We start from the raw sequence: 25,343 nt of genomic DNA, 5'->3' as shown, positions 1-25,343 counted from the left end.
CTCCTTTCATGCCGGCCTGCCCCCTCCAAGTGTCTTCCCCCCGAAGAAAACTTTCCAAACTCCGTCAGCTAGACGTCCATTAATTAGAGGCAGACAGTCACGCCGCGATGGCGCTCACTCGCTCGCTCCACGTCGCAACCGGGAAATTAGCAACAAGAAATGCTGATTCGTTTTTTTATTCCATTCCTTCGTCGTTTCTTTCAGGTTCGAACAGCGTTTCCTGCGACTCCTGTGTTTCTTCACCTCCTCCTGTGGTTCCACACGCAGCTTTTTTTCTTCCTGTTTTTATTATTTTCTTCTTTCTTTGGCTGCTAATGGCTGTTTCTCTCTGATCTCCCAGGAGACCTCGTGAAATCTGGACTCGCTCGTGGTTTTTCTTCAATAGAAAAGCAGAGAAACGAGAGAAGATCAAATGCAGACGTTTTGGTTGATTCTCGTTGACATGTGTCGTGTTCATGTGACATGATGGTCACGTGACACATGTGATGAGCACACGTGTCACGTGACCATCATGTCACACGTGTCAACATCGTATGATCAATAACATGTTTTTAAACTCAACACATTCTTTATTTTGTGGTTGAAGTTGAGAATAAAATAATGAAATAAGATCCTTATGAACCAACATATGAATATTTTACATAATTAAATGTCGACGATAACGACATCGTTATACATAATAAATCAATTTATTTCCATGTAGTTCGGCTCAAGTTAGTTTAGTTCACCGTCCCGTCGACGGCACACCTGAGATCCAGGTGTCGACCACAGTTTCAACCTCTTCCTCACTAACCTTTCTTATCTCACACATGTTCACCATCTTCACCGTCTTCACCTGAACCCGCAGGTGAGTCGGACGCATCAGGAGGTGATCTGCGTGTCGACGGTCAAAGCGCTGAGGACGAGGAGATACGTCTCCAGGCGGACGACGGCGCGTCGGCTTCTGTCACTAACACTCTGTCGCTGGAGCTTCTGCCTCACCTGGACCCGACTAACCTCTCGGAGCTCACGCCTGGTAACATCTCTGCTGCAGGTTCTCTTCTGACACCTTTAGATCCTCCATGATCACTCTTGAAGGACCGACTCTACCTTCTCACACGTTCACTTATAAAATAACATCTTTCAGCCTCAGATATTAACTTTTCTACGAGCGACTGAATCCAACGTTGACTCTGTAGAGTTGAGACGTTTATTTGCCAAAAGTTCTTAATATTGATGTTTCTCTGACGTCACACTCGCCTCGAAACATCTTATTTGACGCTTAAAGAGTTTAAAATGAACATTTGTCGTCACATTCTTGACACAACAGTTTTCAACTTGTAACGACTCAACTTTCTCTTGTTTTAAAGACAACAAAAACAACGGTATCTTCAGGAAAAGTGTTTCCTGTAATCGTCAGGAGTCACTTAATTAGTCTCTTTTAATTAGTCGTCCAGTCGACGCACACCTTTGCTGCTGATGTGTGATTGTGACGACGAGACCAAACAAAACAACATGAAAACAGAGCATCTTTTGAAGTGTCTCGCCGTCTTTAATGTCACCTACAGTTTACTCTTCCTTCGTTCTTGTAACATTCTTGTTCTCTCGCTTTTAAGTCCTTCTTTCTTCTTCACCACATTCTTACTCTGGGATGTTCAAATAATGAGAATCTTCTGCTTTTCTTCGACTAACAAGTCAGTGATGGTTTTATTTTGAAGAGAAGTTAATGTTTCGTGAAATTATAATTCACGTCCAGACGTAGATCTTGTTTCGTTGATGTTGAAGCGAACTTTAACATCTGACGGATCATGTGTAGCAGTTGCTGTGACAGCAGTTGAGCTACTTTTAATCGATCAATATTTGGTTTATGTCACTCGCTCGTACAAACATATATGAACACACACCTGTTGACACAACTCAATAACAGGAACAGAAACAAATACTCGTCTATTAAACAAACCCAGGAGCAGCTACTGAGTCGAGCTCGAACAACACTCAACGTCGCATTAGTGTGCCCGGGTTATCTCTGGGTCAAGGTGACCCAAGGCCCGAAAAAAAGGGGTTTATGGTATCCCTTGTGTTGTCTCTGGGTCAAAAGAAAAATCTGAGAAAGAGCGAGAGAAGTCGGGAAGAGGTAGAGAAGTCGGGAAGAGGTAGAGAAGTTGGGGAAGAGGGAGAGAAGTCGGGAAGAGGGAGAGAAGTCGGGGAAGAGGGAGAGAAGTCGGGGAAGAGGGAGAGAAGTCGGGAAGAGGTAGAGAAGTCGGGGAAGAGGGAGAGAAGTCGGGGAAGAACGAGAGAAGTCGGGGAAGAGGGAGAGAAGTCGGGGAAGAACGAGAGAAGTCGGGGAAGAACGAGAGAAGTCGGGGAAGAGGGAGAGAAGTCGGGGAAGAGGGAGAGCAGTCGGGGAAGAGGGAGAGCAGTCGGGAAGAGGGAGAGAAGTCGGGGAAGAGGGAGAGAAGTCGGGGAAGAGGTAGAGAAGTCGTGGAAGAGGGGGAGAAGTCGGGAAGAGGGAGAGAAGTCGTGGAAGAGGGGGAGAAGTCGGGAAGAGGGAGAGAAGTCGTGGAAGAGGGGGAGAAGTCGGGAAGAGGTGGAGAAGTCGGGGAAGAGGTAGAGAAGTCGGGAAGAGCAAGAGAAGTCGGGAAGAGCGAGAGAAGTCGGGGAAGAGGTAGAGAAGTCGGGAAGAGCGAGAGAAGTCGGGGAAGAGGTAGAGAAGTCGGGAAGAGCGAGAGAAGTCGGGGAAGAGGGAGAGAAGTCGTGGATGAGGGGGAGAAGTCGGGAAGAGGGAGAGAAGTCGTGGAAGAGGGGGAGAAGTCGGGAAGAGGGAGAGAAGTCGGGGAAGAGCGAGAGAAGTCGTGGAAGAGGGGGAGAAGTCGGGAAGAGGGGGAGAAGTCGGGGAAGAGCGAGAGAAGTCTGGGAAGAGCGAGAGAAGTCGTGGAAGAGGGGGAGAAGTCGGGAAGAGGGGGAGAAGTCGGGGAAGAGCGAGAGAAGTCGTGGAAGAGAAGTCGTGGAAGAGCGAGAGAAGTCTTGGAAGAGGTAGAGAAGTCGGGGAAGAGGGGGAGAAGTCGGGGAAGAGGTAGAGAAGTCGGGAAAGAGGTAGAGAAGTCGTGGAAGAGGGGGAGAAGTCGGGAAGAGGGGGAGAAGTCGGGGAAGAGCGAGAGAAGTCGTGGAAGAGAAGTCGTGGAAGAGCGAGAGAAGTCTGGGAAGAGGTAGAGAAGTCGGGAAGAGCAAGAGAAGTCGGGAAGAGCGAGAGAAGTCGGGGAAGAGGGAGAGAAGTCGGGAAGAGCAAGAGAAGTCGGGAAGAGCGAGAGAAGTCGGGGAAGAGGGGGAGAAGTCGGGGAAGAACGAGAGAAGTCGGACTCACTGGTCATAATCATATGATCTTATCCTTTAATCATCATTTCTTCGTCATTTTCTCCCTAAAGGAACGAAGAACGTTGATCTGAAGCTGAAGAAGGCGACGGACCTGAAAGGACCTTCTTCTCCTTCGTCTCCGTCCTCCTCGTCCTCCTCGTCCTCGTCCGCCACGGCCTCGTCCTCCTCGCCGCTCAGCCCGTCCGCCGATGGATCCGAGGTAACTTTTATCAGTCGAGCATCAAAGGGTCGATCGATGCGACCGGTGACCCCGACGCTCAAGGTCGTGACCTCGTGCTGGTCCTGTTGCTTCATGTGTTTCTAAAGCCACTGCTCGTCCTGACCTTTCACACGCGTGTCCGTGTGTCTCCCGCCTCGTCAACACGGGTCGTGAGGTGAATGTTTAGTGAACACGGGTCCATCGATCGCGGACGTCAATATGAGGCGTCGGTTGGAGTCCCTGCTCTCGCTCTTTGATCATCGATTCATATAAACTCCTCTTGTGTTCAAAGCCTTGAAGAGCTTATAGTCCTTTGCTGCCGGTCCGGGCAGATGTGAGGATCTTTCCACTTGACCCGGTCCTGAAGTAGGATCAGCGCCGGCTCGACCTCTAAAGTGATCCACCTGAGCCCAGCATTCCTGCTCCTTCATCCCTTCGTTCTCCGACCGAACTCGGGTTCAGGCCTGAGGAGGAAACATGAAGTAGTTCCTCAGGAACATCTGCGAGTCGCTCGTACTTGAACGTTTGTGAGTGAAGAAGCCTTTCAGAGTCAAGGACGAGTCAGAAGCAGGTTTGAAAACACGAGTCGTGAGTCGAACACACTGTGAAGTCGTCTTTTTATTGTTATTATTACGTCAGAATGATTGAAAATCTCTGTTTAACAACCTAGACTTTATTAATCCTTCATTAATCTTCAGGACATTAGGTTTCACAGCAGAGGATGGTTTCATAAAAGCAAGAACAAAGTGCTAATAAAAATAACAAAGTGCAAGATAGCAAAATCCAAGTGTAAAGAACACAAGGAAAATAACACTAAGATGAAAAAACAGTAGAATAATATCATCCCTTCACTCCTTCATGAGGATGTTTGTGACGTTCAGTATTTTTGTCGTATAATCCAGTAAATTATCATGTATCGAGTGATTATCGACACAATTACGTCGGCAGCTGAAATAATGACTTAAAAGTCAAGTATTCACAGTTAAACTTGTTTATATTCACAGTTAAACATGTTTATATTCACAGTTAAACTTGTTTATATTCACAGTTAAACTTGTATATATTCACAGTTAAACTTGTCTATTACTTACAGTTAAACTTGTCTATATTCACAGTTAAACTTGTCTATATTCACAGTTAAACTTGTATATATTCACAGTTAAACTTGTCTATATTCACAGTTAAACTTGTCTATATTCACAGTTAAACTTGTCTATATTCACAGTTAAACTTGTCTATATTCACAGTTAAACATGTTTATATTCACAGTTAAACTTGTCTATATTCACAGTTAAACATGTTTATATTCACAGTTAAACGTGTCTATATTCACAGTTAACGTGTCTATATTCACAGTTAAACTTGTCTATATTCACAGTTAAACTTGTCTATATTCACAGTTAAACTTGTATATATTCACAGTTAAACGTGTCTATATCCACAGTTAAACTTGTATATATTCACAGTTAAACATGTTTATATTCACAGTTAAACTTGTCTATATTCACAGTTAAACTTGTCTATATTCACAGTTAAACTTGTTTATATTCACAGTTAAACTTGTCTATATTCACAGTTAAACTTGTCTATATTCACAGTTAAACTTGTATATATTCACAGTTAAACTTGTCTATATTCACAGTTAAACTTGTCTATATTCACAGTTAAACATGTTTATATTCACAGTTAAACTTGTCTATATTCACAGTTAAACATGTCTATATTCACAGTTAAACTTGTCTATATTCACAGTTAAACTTGTATATATTCACAGTTAAACATGTTTATATTCACAGTTAAACTTGTTTATATTCATAGTTAAACTTGTCTATATTCACAGTTAAACTTGTCTATATTCACAGTTAAACTTGTTTATATTCACAGTTAAACGTGTCTATATTCACAGTTAAACTTGTCTATATTCACAGTTAAACTTGTCTATATTCACAGTTAAACTTGTCTATATTCACAGTTAAACTTGTCTATATTCACAGTTAAACATGTTTATATTCACAGTTAAACTTGTCTATATTCACAGTTAAACATGTTTATATTCACAGTTAAACGTGTCTATATTCACAGTTAACGTGTCTATATTCACAGTTAAACTTGTCTATATTCACAGTTAAACTTGTCTATATTCACAGTTAAACTTGTATATATTCACAGTTAAACGTGTCTATATCCACAGTTAAACTTGTATATATTCACAGTTAAACATGTTTATATTCACAGTTAAACTTGTCTATATTCACAGTTAAACTTGTCTATATTCACAGTTAAACTTGTTTATATTCACAGTTAAACTTGTCTATATTCACAGTTAAACTTGTCTATATTCACAGTTAAACTTGTATATATTCACAGTTAAACTTGTCTATATTCACAGTTAAACTTGTCTATATTCACAGTTAAACATGTTTATATTCACAGTTAAACTTGTCTATATTCACAGTTAAACATGTCTATATTCACAGTTAAACTTGTCTATATTCACAGTTAAACTTGTATATATTCACAGTTAAACATGTTTATATTCACAGTTAAACTTGTTTATATTCATAGTTAAACTTGTCTATATTCACAGTTAAACTTGTCTATATTCACAGTTAAACTTGTTTATATTCACAGTTAAACGTGTCTATATTCACAGTTAAACTTGTCTATATTCACAGTTAAACTTGTCTATATTCACAGTTAAACTTGTTTATATTCACAGTTAGACAAACACCTAGCACAGCATAAACAGGTTTTACATCATGACTTTACGATAATTGTGTTTATCTCTAAACATATTAGGAAACATTTGCAAAGGTTTTCTTTAGATTTGTTGGTTTTAAGTATGTTTGTAAAGTATAAGAAACTTGTCATAATTGGTGTTTCCAGCCTCGTAACCACGTCTATAATTGGCTGCTGTGCTTCGCAGGGTTTAAGTGACTAATGTTGAAATCGCACTAATTGCTGGCGTTGTTTCTGAAAGTCAATAATCTGCGGCTCAACGGCGTCGCATCTCGTCGTCTCAAGCGCTGGAACGTGTTGCTGTAATTGTGGAGTTTATTACACGACTGACTGTCGCCTCGTGTCGTCTTCGCTCGACTCGTGAAGCTTCTTCGTCTTGATCGTCGCAGACGCAGCTTCACGCGCTTTGAAACAATAGGGAATAATTTGAATATATTTTCTGGCTGAAGTTTCTGTTGAAAGTCAAATTAATTGCTGCCTTTTTCTCGCTCCTCACGAGGGAGGCTGTTGTTCCAGCCTCACACACACAAACAAACAAACAAACAAACAAACAAACAAACAAACAAACAAATCTAAAGTCTCTTTATTCAACCTCGGATGAAATCTGACCCGCACTGTTGGACCAAAACATTATGACCAGGTATAGGACACACAGTAGTCCAAGTGTGTGTCACAAATCGTGCACTTACACTTAATATTTTGAGAACACAAGTGCGTTCACACTGAGAAGTGTGTAAAAATATAGTGTGCAGTGAGCACTTAAACGACCAGAGACTCAAGTGTGGATCAATGAACACTTTCCACCCTCAACGTCCTCCATCTTAGTGACGTAGATGAAGCTAAACTGAAGGTAAACTGAAGGTAAACTGAAGCTAAACTGAAGCTAAACGGATGCTAAACGGATGCTAAACGGAAGCTAAACGGATGCTAAACTGAAGCTTAACTGAAGCTAAACGGATGCTAAACGGAAGTTAAACGGAAGTTAAACTGAAGCTAAACGGATGCTAAACGGAAGCTAAACTGAAGCTAAACGGATGCTAAACGGAAGTTAAACTGAAGCTAAACGGATGCTAAACGGAAGTTAAACTGAAGCTAAACGGATGCTAAACGGAAGCTAAACTGAAGCTAAACGGAAGCTAAACTGAAGCTAAACGGATGCTAAACTGAAGGTATGAAAAGAGTATGTTTTGGTATAAAAAGAGTATATCTTGGTATAAAACGAGTATATCTTGGTATAAAAAGAGTATATCTTGGTATAAAAAGAGTATATCTTGGTATAAAAAGAGTATATCTTGGTATAAAACGAGTATATCTTGGTATAAAAAGAGTATATCTTGGTATAAAACGAGTATATCTTGGTATAAAAAGAGTATATCTTGGTATAAAAAGAGTATATCTTGGTATAAAACGAGTATATCTTGGTATAAAACGAGAATATCTTGGTATAAAACGAGTATATCTTGGTATAAAAAGAGTATATCTTGGTATAAAACGAGTATATCTTGGTATGAAAAGAGTATGTCTTTGTATAAAAAGAGTATATCTTTGTATATCTTCACTGTTTATTCTTGTTCTTGTCACAGATCAACGCTGAGGATCTACGAGCCGAGCGACTGCGTCGAGCGGCCGAAAGGTTACGGAGCCCAGTGGTCTTCAACAAGGACTCCACGGTCAGGAAGACGCAGCTCAAGTCCTTCAGTCAGTACGTGGAGAGTCGACCAGGTGAGTGTCCAGGTGAACACAGGTGTGTGAGTCGATCCAGGTGTGTGTCCAGGTGAACACAGGTGTGTGAGTCGATCCAGGTGTGTGTCCAGGTGAGCACAGGTGTGTGTGAGTCGACCAGGTGAGTGTCCAGGTGAACACAGGTGTGTGTGTGAGTCGACCAGGTGAGTGTCCAGGTGAACACAGGTGTGTGTGTGAGTCGACCAGGTGAGTGTCCAGGTGAGCACAGGTGTGTGAGTCGACCAGGTGAGTGTCCAGGTGAGCACAGGTGTGTGAGTCGACCAGGTGTGTGTCCAGGTGAACACAGGTGTGTGTGTGAGTCGACCAGGTGAGTGTCCAGGTGAGCACAGGTGTGTGAGTCGACCAGGTGAGTGTCCAGGTGAGCACAGGTGTGAGAGTCGACACACACTGACACACACTGACACACCTGACAATGGTGGAAAGAAACAGTTCACTAAGTGTAGGGATGTCATCTTCTCTCTGCGTATTGACTGAGGGTGTGTCAGCTGATCATAGTGTAGTTGTGTTGTTCACACGTGTGATCAACACACAATAGTTCGACACCAGCTGGTTGTTGTGAGGCCCCGAGGCCACGAGCACCTTGGACTGTAAATACATTGTTGGTTTAGTTAAATGTCGTTTCTTTCCATCAATCATCTTCATTCACCTACTTGTTATTTACTGTGTTTATTTTAATTTATGTACACAATTTTGACATTTTGACAAAATATGGAACTTTTTTGTTTTGTTTTTATAATTAGCTTATGACAAGTTACTGAACGAATACTAATCACTTATCACGTCATTGTAGCATTATAACGTTTTAACATTGTAATATCACAAAATTGTAACATTATAATGTTACAACGTTATAAAATGTACAACGTTATAACAATATAACAATGTAATATAATAAAATTGTAACATTATAACAATACAACGTTATAACATTGTAACTTTGTATTAAAATAAAATTGTAAACTGTAAACACTGTAACATTATAACGTTGTAACATAATAACATTGTAACACTGTAACAAACTATTATACTAACTATATAAACTATTTAATAATCTCCTAAATAAATCTAACGCAAGCATAAAACAATATGGAGATTTTATTTTCATTACAATTACATGTGTATATATATACTGTATATATATATATATATATACACATTTAAATACTTTATGAAATATAATGTTCCGTGACCTGAGGATGAAGTCGATGGAAGACGACCAGACAGACATTACAGACATAACTAATAACTTGACCTAACTTAACTAAGCTAACATAACTAGTCGCTCATGAGTTTAAATCTGTTTTTGATTGATTGTGAAGTTGATAATAAATCGATCGATGTATTGATCTGCTCTCAGAGGTGAGAAGGCAGAAGTCTGTCCCTGAAGACGTGAAGAAGGAGGACGAGAGGTTCTCGCCCACGGAGCTGGAGGTCGTGAGGACGTTCGAAGAAGAGGTTTGTTTGTTTGTTTGTTTGTTTGTTTGTTTGCTCTCCTACTGACCTGTTGCTTAGAAGCTGTTAACGGTACAAGTTATTAGAAGTGAAAATATAATATTGTGTGTTTTCATTTCTTAGTTTCTACACGAGGTTCATCCAAATACTTTAAATATTGTTCATTATTATTCTTTGTAAACATGTTTTTCTTTGTTCAAATCAAAGCATCGAGACACATTTATTCATCCGTATTATGGGATGTATTGATGTTGTGTAGATGTCATCGATACACACTTGTGTTTCTCAAACTTTCATCGTCCACCGGCGCAACAACTGGTTGTCGCTCCACGAGTGGATGATCATCACTCAAGTGTACACACACACACACACACACACACACACACACACACTCACACACACACTCCCCTTTCTCTCTCTCTCTCTCCTTGTGTTTGAACAAAGTGTGCGTCTCTTCTTCGAGTGTGTGTTTTCCATCGGAGACCAGCGAGTAAATCTCTCTCATCCCGGCACCTCCACTATCCTCCACCTCGGTCCCCCGTGCACTCACACACACACACTCACACACACTCTCACACTCGCACACACACTCTCACACACTCACACACACACACACACACACACACACAGAAACAGTTGCCCTCCGCCTCCCGTCGTCGGGCCCCAGGGTTAATGGGTGTTGAACCTTTCCATTATCCCGATCAGCCCAGAATTACCTGCTGAATGATGTTTGCATTAATATAATATATATGCTAATTTCCCTCCTCTTAATTACGGCTGGGCCAAGCGCGGCAGGGGAGTGGGCTGATCATGTGTAAAATTGATTTGCCAAGAAAAAATATGGTGATAGAGCGAGAGCAGAGGAGGAGGGAGGCCACTGGGAAAGACACTCACACATACACACACACACACACACACACACACACACACACACACACACACACACACACACACACACATCGTGCTGGCAAAAATGCTGGCCTGGAGAGAACGAGGGAAGAAAGTTTCTCCACACTCTTGTTCCATTAAGGAAAAGGTGGAGCATCAGCATTAAATGCAGATTTGTTTGCGATGAATCCACACGAGCGAATGAAGAGAGAATATTCTCAGAGTTGAGCGACGGGTCAGAAGTATATATTTGACGAGTGACACATGAGTGTGTTTTCATCAACACTTTAAATTGAAAGAGTTTCACCTCGAGAATCTGTGATCGGTTTTATTTAAATGTTTAATAAACAGTTGAAGAATTTAAATGTTTCTGATCATAAGAAGCTCGATTAAACGTCTGTTAAAGTTTAATTGTAAATACAAATGAAAATATAAAGGAGTCACTGAATTAAATGAATGTGATGTAAAAGTGACACAACATGAGTCACGTTTAAATCTAGTTTTACTCAAACATTTTCCTTGTGTGAGTTTCAAAAGTTTATGTTTTTACATTTTAGGATTTAATTAACAACATAAGAAGTTACTGTAACAGTCTGTGTTTTATTAGCTTGAGTCTCTATTTACACAATTATTTTTCTATTGAAATATTTTTTATATTTATATTCAATTATTTTAATATTCAATTATTTTGATATTTATATTCAATTATCTTTCTATTCAATTATTATAATATTCAATTACTTTTGTATTAAATTATTTTATATTATTTAATTATCTTTATTTTTATATTTATATTCAATTATATTTATATTCAATTATTTTTATATTTATTAAATTATGTTTGTATTCAATTATTTTTGTATTCATATTCGATTATTTTTATATTTATATTCAACTATTTTATATTCAATTATTATTATATTAAATTATTTTTATAGTAAATTATTTTTATAGTAAATTATCTTTTATATTTATTCAATTAATTTATATCAATCATTTTATATTCAATTATTTTTATATAAATTATTTTATATTCAATTATTTTTATATAAATTATTTTATATTCAATTATTTTTAGATCAATTATTTTATATTCAATTATTTTTATATCAATTATTTTATATTCAATTATTTTTATATCAATTACTTTTATTTTCACAATATAAAATCCTTATCCTTAATATATTGACTGAAGATAATGAAGTCACAAAAGTAACAAAAGTTCAAAGTTCATCATGACCTTTAAATAAATACACAACGTTACGTCGTTGAACACTTTTGTGTTGAAACAGCAGCAGAAGTTTCTCCGTCACTTATATTTGTTCACAAACATCACTTTTGTATTTTTCTGTCCATTCCTTCAATTTACCTTTTGTTTACTTTCATATTGCAATATTTTCGCTTTAAAATGTGTGGATTGTCGTCAAGTGTCTTAAAGTGTCGTAAAGTGTCTTAAAGTGTCTTAAAGTGTCGTAAAGTGTTGTAAAGTTTGGAACTAACTGGCGACTTGTAGAATGTTTATCATTTAAGAGAGAACGTGCAGTCGTTCATTGACAAAAAAATTAAAATTACTTCCTCCTCTTCCTCCTCCTCCTCTTCCTCCTCTTCTTCCTCCTCTTTCTCCTCTTCCTCTTCCTCCTCCTCTTCCACCTCTTCTTCCTCTTCCTCTTCATCCTCTTCCCCCTAATCTTCTTCCTCCTCCACCTCTTTCTTCTCTTCCTCCTCCACCTCTTCCTCCTCCTCCTCTTCTTCCTCCTTCCTCTTCCTTCTCTTCCCCCTCCTCCTCTTTCTCCTCTTCTTCCTCATCTTCTTCCTCCTTCCTCTTCCTCCTCTTCCCCCTCACCCTCCTCCTCCTCTTCTTCCTCTTCCTCCTCCTCCTCTTCTTCCTCTTCCCCCTCACCCTCTTCTTCCTCATCTTCTTCCTCTTCCTCCTCCTCTTCCCCCTCATCCTCCTCCTCCTCTTCCTCATCTTCTTCCTCTTCCTCCTCCTCTTCCCCCTCATTCTCCTCCTCCTCTTCCTCATCTTCTTCCTCTTCCTCCTCCTCTTCCCCCTCATCCTCCTCCTCCTCTTCCTCATCTTCTTCCTCTTCCTCCTCCTCTTCCCCCTCATCCTCCTACTCCTCTTCTTCCTCCTTACTCCTCTTCCTCCTCCTCCTCCTCTTCCGCCTCTTCTTCCTCTTTTCTCCTCCTCCTCTTCCCCCCGTCCTCCTCTTCCTCCGCCTCTTCTTCCTCTTCTTCCTCCTTTCTCCTCCTCCTCTTCCTCCCGTCATCCCTCCATCTCTCCTCCACCTGTGTTGGACGTGATACGCCGCTCCTCTCTCCTTTATTTACTCTCCGTTCTTTCTCTCTGTGCGACAGAAGGCGTTCAAAGACACCAGTCAGTATGTGGTCGGCGAGCTGTCGGCGCTGGAGAGCGAGCAGAGACACATCGATGCCCGAGCAGCTCGCGTGGAAAAGAGGCTTCGCTATCTCATGGACACAGGTACAGCAGGCCCAATTACACTGGAAAAACTGTTTGGCAAATTGAGCGTACGCGCGCGCACACACACACACACGTGCACTATCACACACACACATGCACGCGCACACACGCACACACACAGGCGTGGTGTTTGTGTGTTTGTTTGAGAGAATCTTTGAAGCCCCCCCGCCCTCCGCCATCATCCTCCCTCTCTGCTGCGCGACACAGCACTGGGTGGATATGAAAGGATGCAGGGGTTCGGGAGGAGGAGACGGGGGGGTACTGGGGGGTACAGGGGGGCGGGGGGGTCTTGGGGATGGGAGAAGAAGGGAGACCTCTCTGGGCCGGGGTGATAAGGGAACCCTTCATGGGGGAAACGATAACTGGGCGCGATAGTGGAGCCGCAGCCATACGTCTGCCAGCCTCACTATTGAACAGTGCGCTCAGCCATGCACGGCTACACACACACACACACACACACACACACACACACACACACACACACACACACACACACACACACACACACACACACACACACTCCCCTCACCCTTGTACGTATCTGGCCTTCATTGATATGCTCTATAAGGAAAGAAGGAGTGAGTTAAAGGGAAGGAGAGAGGGAGGCAGGAAAATGTAAAACAACAACAACACAAGCATTGACACAGTTCACAAATCCAAGACAGACGCACACAAACGCTTACACACTCGCGCACACAATCGTGTCGGTTGGTTCGACTGACGAGTAGAATGACAGTGACATCAGGATATTTAAGGTGAAATTTAAGGTTTAATTATTGACGTGTCAACTTGTTATTGTTGAATAATTGAAAAAAGTTATGTATATTGTGTATTTTGTTAATATATCCCTAATTTCCCAAAGTAATGTTACACATACAAACTTAATTGTACAAAAATACATTTTTAAATTCATTATAAAAATGTTGCCACGAGACAAAAACCAACAGATCAAACTCTCAGCCAATCACGAGCAGAGCTGATGATCACATGATCGATCCAGTGGCTCTTATAGCAAAATGTTTTAAAGACTTGAAATAAAAATAAAATTCTGAAATAATACTTAAGAAAGATAAGAAATTAGATCATCAAAAAACATTGTTATCATTTTAAAATGTAAATATTAAAAATAGTAACAGTAATAGTAATAATAGTAGCTCTGATGTAATCGTTAGAAACACATCAGTCATTTGTGAGTAAGTTAATAGTCATTCGTGAGTAAGTTAGTAAGTTAATAGTCATTCGTTAGTAAGTTAATAGTCATTCGTGAGTAAGTTAGTAAGTTAATAGTCATTCGTTAGTAAGTTAGTAAGTTAATAGTCATTCGTTAGTAAGTTAATAGTCATTCGTGAGTAAGTTAGTAAGTTAATAGTCATTCGTGAGTAAGTTAGTAATTTAATAGTCATTCGTTAGTAAGTTAATAGTCATTCGTGAGTAAGTTAGTAAGTTAATAGTCATTCGTTAGTAAGTTAATAGTCATTCGTTAGTAAGTTAATAGTCATTTGTGAGTAAGTTAGTAAGTTAATAGTCATTCGTTAGTAAGTTAATAGTCATTTGTGAGTAAGTTAATAGTCATTCATTAGTAAGTTAATAGTCATTTGTGAGTAACTTAGTAAGTTAATAGTCATTCGTTATTAAGTTAATAGTCATTTGTGAGTAAGTTAGTAAGTTAATAGTCATTCGTTAGTTAGTTAATAGTCATTAGTTAGTAAGTTAATAGTCATTAGTTAGTAAGTTAATAGTCATTAGTGAGTAAGTTAATAGTCATTAGTGAGTAAGTTAGTAAGTTAATAGTCATTCGTTAGTAAGTTAATAAGTTAACAGTCATTCCTGATCAACCTCAGCAGCTTCAGTTTGATGCTTGAATGTCACATGTGTTGGTGTTGCTGCTTCAGGATCAATGCGTGACTCGCTGGATTAAAACCTAAAATCCCCCAAAAGGAAACAGCGAGAGGAAATAGGAGAGTTTAAAAAAAGGATACCTGGTCGGGGGGGTGAGGGTGAGGAGGGGTGAAGGAGGGGTTGAAGGGGGGTGAGGAGGGGTGAGGAGGGGGTTCACTCACCTTCTCCTTCCTATTAAGGTGTTGATATCGTGACTATCTGGAGTCTGTTGTTGCTGCTTCTCCGCCTCCTCCTGCCTCGTGCCTCGTCGCTGCCATTGTGTGTTTGTGAAGCTTCTCATCCTCGATAAAACCTCTCGCCGCGTCCTTCACTCCCACATGTGGATCATGAATCATATTGTTGTTTGTAAACGTCTGTGATCCTCCAGCACCAGTGAACCAGGAGGATGACGAGAGGTTCTTAGAAACCTGCGCCAGAGTTTCTTAATAGATTTGATTCTTAGTTGATCTGGAATCACAGAGTCTGAGGTTCCAGACTCAAGGTTCGGGTCAGAACCGAGGTTCTTTATGTGGAGTGTGTGAGGTTAACATGCTCGTCCGTGCCTTTGACCCTAACTAACTGGGATGGACTTTCTTTAACAAAGGAGCTGATGTTAATGATCTTGAGCTCAATAGTTGTTCAAATGTGATTTAATGAACCTCCAGATACGACTCAAGGTAAACAGTAACACAACAACAACAAAAACAACAACAACAACAACAACAACAACAAAGATCCACATCAAGCGTCTCAACCACAGCTTGTGTAGACCTCAGTGTTGTGGGTCCGTCAGCTGCTTCTTTGTGTGTCTTTGATCTGAATATGATCTGAATTTTGTAGATTTGGAGATGAATTAAAAGTTGTTTTGAATCTTTATTATATATATTATTTATATTATATATATTTTATATATTATATGTTTTAATCTTCACTATATGATCAAAGTCAAGTGACTTGATGTCATGATCTTTATTCCTTCATCTCTAACCTGAACTCCATCTCAGGAGTTCATGGATACAAAGTTCTATATATTAAAATTAAACGTGTTTTATTTCTTATTTTGAATCTTATCATCAAAGTAATATGGTAGTATCTTCACCTTCAGCTCGTCATTATATGTTGTGTTGACGTGTTCTTTGTGTGTTTGTTTGAGTTGAAATAACATTCATCTTTAACTGCTTCCCAAAAGTATACAAGTTTAGCAAAGAAAGAAACAACGACAACAAAAGGCGTCACAGATAAAGATGCAAATAACTCACAGTGTTGTCGTGGTTGGTTTCACTGATGTTGACGCCATTGTTTTGGTCACTTGTGTGATTTGCATCTTTATCTGTGACGCCTTTTGTTGTCGTCGTATGTGTTGTTTCTCTTCTTTGCTAAACTTGTATACTTTTGAACTGCGACCTCACAACCACACAACCTCACAACCACACAAACACACAAACACTCACCGTAGTTCGATCACGGCCACAGTTGAGTTGAGAAAACAAACAAAATAAACAAACAAAATAAACAAACAAAATGAACAACTTCTACAAACGATGTTGACCAACACTCTGGATTCATGACGTTGTTGCTCAACCCGAGGAAGCTCAGCTTGACATCATGCTCTTCTTCATCTTCATCTTCTTCAACTTTGTCGTCTTCTTCGTCGTCTTCTTCGTCGTCTTATTCTTTGTCTTAATCTTCGTCTTCATCTTCATCTTCTTCGTCTTCATCTTCCTCATCTTCTTTGTCTTTGTCTTAATCTTCATCTTCATCTTCTTCTTCTTCTTCTTCCTCATCTTCTTTGTCTTTGTCTTAATCTTCATCTTCATCTTCTTCTTCTTCTTCCTCATCTTCTTTGTCTTTGTCTTAATCTTCTTCTTCTTCATCATCTTCATCTTCTTCTTCTTCATCTTCTTCATCTTCTTCATCTTCATCTTCATCTTCATCTTCTTCAACTTTGTCGTCTTCTTCGTCGTCTTATTCTTTGTCTTAATCTTCGTCTTCATCTTCATCTTCTTCATCTTCTTCTTCCTCATCTTCTTTGTCTTTGTCTTAATCTTCATCTTCATCTTCTTCTTCTTCTTCCTCATCTTCTTTGTCTTTGTCTTAATCTTCTTCTTCTTCATCATCTTCATCTTCTTCTTCTTCATCTTCTTCATCTTCTTCATCTTCATCTTCATCTTCATCTTCTTCAACTTTGTCGTCTTCTTCGTCGTCTTCTTCGTCGTCTTCTTCTTTGTCTTAATCTTCGTCTTCATCTTCATCTTCTTCATCTTCATCTTCTTCTTCATCTTCTTTGTCTTTGTCTTAATCTTCTTCTTCTTCATCATCTTCAATTTCTTCTTCTTCATCTTCATCTTCATCTTCTTCATTTTCATCTTCATCTTCATCTTCATCTTCTTCATCTTCATCTTCATCTTCTTCCTCTTCTTCTTCGTTCCTCGTGAGTCATCAGCACTTATCCCAGAGAAGCATCCAGCAGGTTATGGATCGTGGCTTCAGGCTGGTTCTTCTGGTGACAGCTGGTCAGTCCAGTGACCTTCATCAAGCAGGTCATAGATGATGTTTCTGAGAAGCTTTGATCCTCTCTCTCTCTGTGACATGTTAGTGATCAATAATTCATTCTTTCTTGCTGGAGAAGATGTAAATGTGTTTAAAACAAAGATGGAAAAATGAAGCTTCGATCCCTTGATCGTTTGTGACCCTGGTCTGGAAAACAGTCTATAAATATAAATGACTTAATAAAGATTTCTGGAGTAATATTCGTTAATAAACGAGGATCAGTCGCTGCGTAACAACATGTTTTCTTGAAGACGAAGAGTCGTCTCGTCCAGAAGTACAAAGTAAAAGCAGCTCAATCTTCTTTCAGTTCAATGAAGTCACGGACAGAAAATACGTTTGTGTTTCGTAACAACATGGATACATGTTAGCTTCACTTGCACGTTTTTATTTGATCGGACCTTTAAAATCAACACCTGCGGGAGTCGAACCTGTGACCCGGGTCATGGTGCTGGTCACCACGGAGATCATGTGACGTGTCAGGTGACGTGTCAGGTGACGTGTGCTGTGACGTGTCAGGTGACGTGTGCTGTGACGTGTCAGGTGACGTGTCTTGTGATGTGTCTTGTGACGTGTCTTGTGATGTGTCATGTGACGTGTCATGTGAAGTGTCATGTGACGTGTCATGTGACGTGTCATGTGACGTGTCATGTGACGTGTCATGTGACGTGTCATGTGACGTGTCATGTGACGTGTCAGGTGACGTGTCATGTGACGTGTCTTGTGACGTGTCAGGTGACGTGTCAGGTGACGTGTCTTGTGACGTGTCATGTGACGTGTCATGTGACGTGTCATGTGACGTGTCATGTGACGTGTCATGTGACGTGTCATGTGACGTGTCATGTGACGTGTCATGTGACGTGTCATGTGACGTGTCATGTGACGTGTCATGTGACGTGTCATGTGACGTGTCATGTGACGTGTCATGTGACGTGTCATGTGACGTGTCATGTGACGTGTCATGTGACGTGTCATGTGACGTGTCATGTGACGTGTCATGTGACGTGTCAGATGCGAACAGACGAGAACGACTGACCCGTGAATGATTCTTATTCTTCTCTGCTTCAGCGACTGAAAGCCTGAGAACTTCTCTGTGAATATTTCGTTTTTAAATGTAGGCGACGAGTCTGATCCTCTCTTGTCCTTTTTGGGTTAAAACTCGTTGTTTTATCTCCTCTTCTTTGCATCACTCTTTATTTTCTCTTTTATTCTTCAGAATCTTCACTCTTTCCATTCTCCTCCCTCTCTCTGTCTCTCTCTCTCTTTCCCTTTCTCTCCCCCTCCTCCCTATCCCTCTCCCTTTCCCCCTCCTCTCTCTCTCCCTCTCTTTCTCTCTCCTTCTCTATCTCTATCCTACCCTCCCTCTTTCCTCTCTCTCTCTCTATCTCTCCCTCCCTCCTCTCTCTCTCCTCCTCCCTCTCTCTCTCTCCTCTCTCTCTCCCTCTCTCTCTCTCTCTCCTCCTCCCTCTCTCTCTCTCCTCCTCCCTCTCTCTCTCCCTCTCTCTCTCTCCCTCTCTCTCCCTCTCTCCCCCTCCTCTCTCTCTCTCCCCCTCCTCTCTCCTCCTCCCTCTCTCTCTCTCCTCCTCCCTCTCTCCCTCTATCTCTCCCTCCCTCCCTCTCTCCCTCTCTCTCTCTCTCTCTCTCTCTCTCTCTCTCTCCCTCTCTCCCCCTCCCTCTCTCCCTCCCTCCCTCTCTCTCTCTCTCTCTCCCTCTCTCTCTCCCCCTCCTCTCTCCCTCTCTCTCTCCCCCTCCTCTCTCCCTCTCCCCCTCCTCTCTCCCTCTCCCTCTCTCCCCCTCCTCTCTCTCTCTCCCCCTCCTCTCTCCTCCTCTATCTCTCCCTCCCTCCCTCCCTCCCTCTCTCTCTCTCTCTCCCTCTCTCTCTCTCTCCCCCTCCCCTCTCCCTCTCTCTCCCTCTCTCTCTCTCCCCCTCCTCTCTCCCTCTCTCTCTCTCTCCCCCTCCTCTCTCCCTCTCTCTCTCTCTCTCCCTCTCTCTCTCTCTCCCCCTCCTCTCTCCCTCTCTCTCTCTCCCTCTCTCTCTCTCTCCCCCTCCTCTCTCCCTCTCTCTCTCTCTCCCCCTCCTCTCTCCCTCTCTCTCTCTCTCCCCCTCCCCTCTCCCTCTCTCCCTCTCTCTCTCTCTCTCTCTCTCTCTGGTTTGGGCACACTGTTCTGTTATTTTCTATTACCGCGAGCTTCTCCCCAGCGACATGCAAAGTAATTGGGGTGGTTAATTTATTTACTCAGAGGCAGTTCACAGCACATTAAATAATAGAGATAATTGAACAAGAATTGTCAAGTGTCTTCTGATATCACACACATTACAGGAGGGAGTGAGCGTAAAACTCCATTTCTATGCCCCCATTGTTTATGGTAATTAAGTACACAGATTTATTCCTTGGTTGCTTTCCCAGCTTATGGCGAGCGCCATTGTTGTCTTCTATTAATATGTAATCAGTAAATAGTTTAATTTTCTAATCTGCGGTTGGAGAATTCACTTTCTAACAACTCTTAATTACTGCTGGGCTCTAATGAGGCTCGCCGTGGCGGCGCCGGCCAATCACGGGCCGCGGCGACGTCGGGGGAGAATTTGAATTCCTGCGACGAGCGCCTTGACTAATGAACTTGTTATTCCGGCACCAGCGGGAGCACGAGTCCTGGGCACGAGTCCACGTGCACAAGTCCACGTGCACGGCTTCAGACGTCAGACGTCCTCCATCAATGCTGTGATGGTTCGTGTTGAACGGAAATGTTTGACGATGGAAGTTGAATCTCTTGCTGCTGGTTAACACACCTTTAACTCTCTACTCTTACTGTCTCTAACCGTGTCTCTGGTTCACCTGAAGTCACACAAATCCAACAAAACCATCTTTAAACATTCGTCGTACAACAAAACCGTCGACGCTTTACTGTAGAAACTTACTTTACACTTTATATAAAACCAATGTTTTCCTTTTCTTTTGTCAATGTTCAGAGAAAAGATCAATAGTTGAAACACAGACATACACACACACACACACACACCCACACACACACACACACGGTGATACAATAATAAATCTGAATTAAAAACGATAAACTATTAAAACAACAAGATGATAAATAAATTAAATATCATTTAAATAAATGTAAGTTTTCTACTCCACAGGTTTTATTTCTATTGATCAACTATTGTTTTTTGTTTATATTATTGTTTAACTTACATCGTTTCTTTGTCACAAGTTTATACTTCGATCCATGGTTTAAGTATACAAAGTATATAAGTATAAAATAATTCATGAATGTGTTTCATCAGCTCGTTTGAAACAGAGTTAACGTCAATGATCGTCTCGTTGTTGATTCTCTGAGTCATCGTCCAGTGAGAATCTAAACGACCAGACACGAAGACGCGTTCAAGTTACGTTACAACGTTCACGTTACATCGTAACTATCTGGACTGATAGTTACACGAAGACGCGTTCAAGTTACGTTACAACGTTCACGTTACATCGTAACTATCTGGACTGATAGTTACACAAAGACGCGTTCAAGTTACGTTACAACGTTCACGTTACATCGTAACTATCTGGACTGATAGTTACACGAAGACGCGTTCAAGTTACGTTACAACGTTCACGTTACATCGTAACTATCTGGACTGATAGTTACACGAAGACGCGTTCAAGTTACGTTACAACGTTCACGTTACATCGTAACTATCTGGACTGATAGTTACACGAAGACGCGTTCAAGTTACGTTACAACGTTCACGTTACATCGTAACTATCTGGACTGATAGTTACACGAAGACGCGTTCAAGTTACGTTACAACGTTCACGTTACATCGTAACTATCTGGACTGATAGTTACACGAAGACGCGTTCAAGTTACGTTACAACGTTCACGTTACATCGTAACTATCTGGACTGATAGTTACACGAAGACGCGTTCAAGTTACGTTACAACGTTCACGTTACATCGTAACTATCTGGACTGATAGTTACACGAAGACGCGTTCAAGTTACGTTACAACGTTCACGTTACATCGTAACTATCTGGACTGATAGTTACGTGAAGACACGTTCAAGTTACATTACAACGTTCACGTTACATTGTATCTATCTGGACTGATAGTTACGTGAAGACGCGTCAAGTTACGTTACAACGTTCACGTTACATTGTAACTATCTGGACTGATAGTTACGTGAAGACGCGTCAAGTTACGTTACAACGTTCACGTTACATCGTAACTATCTGGACTGATAGTTACTTGAAGACACGTTCAAGTTACATTACAACGTTCACGTTACATCGTAACTATCTGGACTGATAGTTACGTGAAGACGCGTCAAGTTACGTTACAACGTTCACGTTACATTGTAACTATCTGGACTGATAGTTACTTGAAGACACGTTCAAGTTACATTACAACGTTCACGTTACATCGTAACTATCTGGACTGATAGTTACGTGAAGACGCGTCAAGTTACGTTACAACGTTCACGTTACATTGTAACTATCTGGACTGATAGTTACTTGAAGACACGTTCAAGTTACATTACAACGTTCACGTTACATCGTAACTATCTGGACTGATAGTTACGTGAAGAGGCGTTCAAGTTACGTTACAACGTTCACGTTACATCGTAACTATCTGGACTGATAGTTACACGAAGACGCGTCAAGTTACGTTACAACGTTCACGTTACATCGTAACTATCTGGACTGATAGTTGCGTGAAGAGGCGTTCAAGTTACGTTACAACGTTCACGTTACATCGTAACTATCTGGACTGATAGTTACACGAAGACGCGTCAAGTTACGTTACAACGTTCACGTTACATCGTAACTATCTGGACTGATAGTTACACGAAGACGCGTCAAGTTACGTTACAACGTTCACGTTACATCGTAACTATCTGGACTGATAGTTACGTGAAGAGGCGTTCAAGTTACGTTACAACGTTCACGTTACATCGTAACTATCTGGACTGATAGTTACACGAAGACGCGTCAAGTTACGTTACAACGTTCACGTTACATCGTAACTATCTGGACTGATAGTTGCGTGAAGAGGCGTTCAAGTTACGTTACAACGTTCACGTTACATCGTAACTATCTGGACTGATAGTTACGTGAAGACGCGTCAAGTTACGTTACAACGTTCACGTTACATCGTAACTATCTGGACTGATAGTTACGTGAAGACGCGTCAAGTTACGTTACAACGTTCACGTTACATCGTAACTATCTGGACTGATAGTTACGTGAAGACGCGTCAAGTTACGTTACAACGTTCACGTTACATCGTAACTATCTGGACTGATAGTTGCGTGAAGAGGCGTTCAAGTTACGTTACAACGTTCACGTTACATCGTAACTATCTGGACTGATAGTTACGTAAAGACACGTTCAAGTGCATCACGTAGAAAAGACCTTGTTTGGATCCTTCACGTCCTGAACTTCACACACCTTTTTATTTCACAACAATGGACACATTTATCCAGTAATGTCTCTCAGTGTCGGTGCAGCGCCACCTACTGTGCGTCTGATGGAGATAAACAACAATGAGGGTTTTCTGGCCCAGATTAACATACGTTTAAGAATCGCTCTCAGAGAAGATAAGATTAACGCTGGTTCGTCTGCCTTTGTGTCGACTTGAATGTACTTTAAACACGAGTATCTGTTTGAATAGAACCGAGACGGTTGATGTCGACTGAGTCGCTCACGTGTTTATATGTTAGTGTTGAACATTTATTCACCTGCTTTCATTTAAGGAAATATTGTTCATTTAAAACCTCCTTCTAGAAATTTACCATACTGTGAAATAATTAAACACAAAATGTTTCACAAAAGATCTTCCATTAGATTAACTAGAAAATCCTAAAAACAGATTCAAATTAAACAAAGTTTATAAAAATACACTCATGTATGTATAATGTATAATATGGTAGTATCTTGTTTCCATCTGAGCGTCTCTTCACCTTCACCTCATCATTACATGTTGTGTTGACGTGTTCTTTGTGTGTTTGTTTGACTTGAAATAACATTCACGTCTTCATCTTTAACTGCTTCCCAAAAGTATACAAGTTTAGCAAAGAAGAGAAACAACACAAACGACGACAACAAAAGGCTTCACAGATAAAGATGCAAATAACACGAGTGACCAAAACAATGGCGTCAACATCGAGGACTGATCTCTTAAAATAATCCAAAGAATAAACAAATAAAAACCTGACATTTAAATTAAATCAAGTATTAGTTTAAGAAACAGAAATTACACCTTAATGACTATTTATTGAAAGAATGTTTTAAATGTTCAAGAAAATCATTAAAAACAAAAACTTAATAAAGTGAAAGTCGACATCACAGATTATATAATAATAATAACCTCAATTTGAAAAATTCAAACATGTGAAAATATATTTTATTTACTCTCGAAAAAGCATTTTTTGTCTGTTTACATGTTGAAATAAGACATTTAGACTGAATTTTTTCATGAAGAAAAACTCTATTTCAGTTCTTCGTGACAACTGTGAGAGTACAACATGTGATCATGTGATCAGTTACATGTTGGTTCCACTGAGTCATGTGATCATGTGATCAATAACATGTTGGTTCTATTGAGTCATGTGATCATGTTATCATGTGATCAGTTACATGTTGGTTCCACCGAGTCATGTGATCATGTGATCAATAACATGTTGGTTCCACTGAGTCATGTGATCATGTTATCATGTGATCAGTTACATGTTGGTTCCACTGAGTCATGTGATCATGTGATCAATAACATGTTGGTTCCACTGAGTCATGTGATCATGTTATCATGTGATCAGTAACATGTTGGTTCCACTGAGTCATGTGATCATGTGATCAATAACATGTTGGTTCCACTGAGTCATGTGATCATGTTATCATGTGATCAGTAACATGTTGGTTCCACTGAGTCATGTGATCATGTGATCAATAACATGTTGGTTCCACTGAGTCATGTGATCATGTGATCATGTGATCAGTAACATGTTGGTTCCACTGAGTCATGTGATCATGTTATCATGTGATCAGTAACATGTTGGTTCCACTGAGTCATGTGATCATGTGATCAATAACATGTTGGTTCCACTGAGTCATGTGATCATGTTATCATGTGATCAGTAACATGTTGGTTCCACTGAGTCATGTGATCATGTGATCAATAACATGTTGGTTCCACTGAGTCATGTGATCATGTGATCAGTAACATGTTGGTTCCACTGAGTCATGTGATCATGTGATCAATAACATGTTGGTTCCACTGAGTCATGTGATCATGTGATCAATAACATGTTGGTTCCACTGAGTCATGTGATCATGTGATCAGTAACATGTTGGTTCCACTGAGTCATGTGATCATGTGATCAGTAACATGTTGGTTCTATTGAGTCATGTGATCATGTGATCAGTAACATGTTGGTTCCACTGAGTCATGTGATCATGTGATCAATAACATGTTGGTTCCACTGAGTCATGTGGTCATGTGATCATGTGATCAGTAACATGTTGGTTCCACTGAGTCATGTGATCATGTGATCAATAACATGTTGGTTCTATTGAGTCATGTGATCATGTGATCAGTAACATGTTGGTTCTATTGAGTCATGTGATCATGTGATCAGTAACATGTTGGTTCTATTGAGTCATGTGATCATGTGATCAATAACATGTTGGTTCTATTGAGTCATGTGATCATGTGATCAGTAACATGTTGGTTCCATTCAGTCATGTGATCTTCTTACAAGTTCCTGCAGCTCTAATCCAGCCTGTGTATCACTTTATAGTTTGACTTGAGATTTAAGCTCAGTCGCACTGGGACCCGTGGACACACACACACACACACACACACACACACACTCACACGCACACGCACACTTGTCTTGTCACAAACCCACAAACACGCAGCTCTAAGTATATCATCAGGTTCTTTGACAAACGTAGCTGCAGCTTAGCATTAATTCCTGTAACTGGGGGCAGATTACACTGTGACGCTCCTCATCTTGACCTCGTCCACCGGAGCTTAAAGACACAAGAACAGTTTTACCAACTTTAATGGGA

At 40.6% G+C, this 25,343-nt stretch overlaps 1 protein-coding gene across 4 annotated transcripts in view; it reads left to right on the top strand.

The window, feature by feature from the left end:
- The window catches only part of ehbp1 (EH domain binding protein 1), a 199,868-nt gene that overhangs the window by 132,931 nt on the left and 41,594 nt on the right, over positions 1 to 25,343 (top strand). For 3 of the 4 annotated variants that reach the window (XM_087802015.1, XM_087802014.1, XM_087802016.1), the window contains 5 exons: positions 848 to 1,015; positions 3,402 to 3,550; positions 7,873 to 8,011; positions 9,390 to 9,487; positions 12,731 to 12,854. In XM_087802015.1, coding sequence (XP_087658141.1) covers positions 848 to 1,015; positions 3,402 to 3,550; positions 7,873 to 8,011; positions 9,390 to 9,487; positions 12,731 to 12,854 — 678 coding nt within the window. The remainder of the gene's footprint in view (positions 1 to 847; positions 1,016 to 3,401; positions 3,551 to 7,872; positions 8,012 to 9,389; positions 9,488 to 12,730; positions 12,855 to 25,343) is intronic. The other variant, XM_087802017.1, reaches the window with a different exon arrangement.

The sequence above is a fragment of the Callionymus lyra genome, chromosome 11 (assembly GCF_982586985.1).
Source record: "Callionymus lyra chromosome 11, fCalLyr1.hap1.1, whole genome shotgun sequence".
In the NCBI taxonomy this organism is placed as follows: Eukaryota; Metazoa; Chordata; class Actinopteri; order Syngnathiformes; family Callionymidae; genus Callionymus; species Callionymus lyra.
Note: the sequence above shows the minus strand (reverse complement) of the source record. Positions and strands in the feature narration are given on the sequence as shown.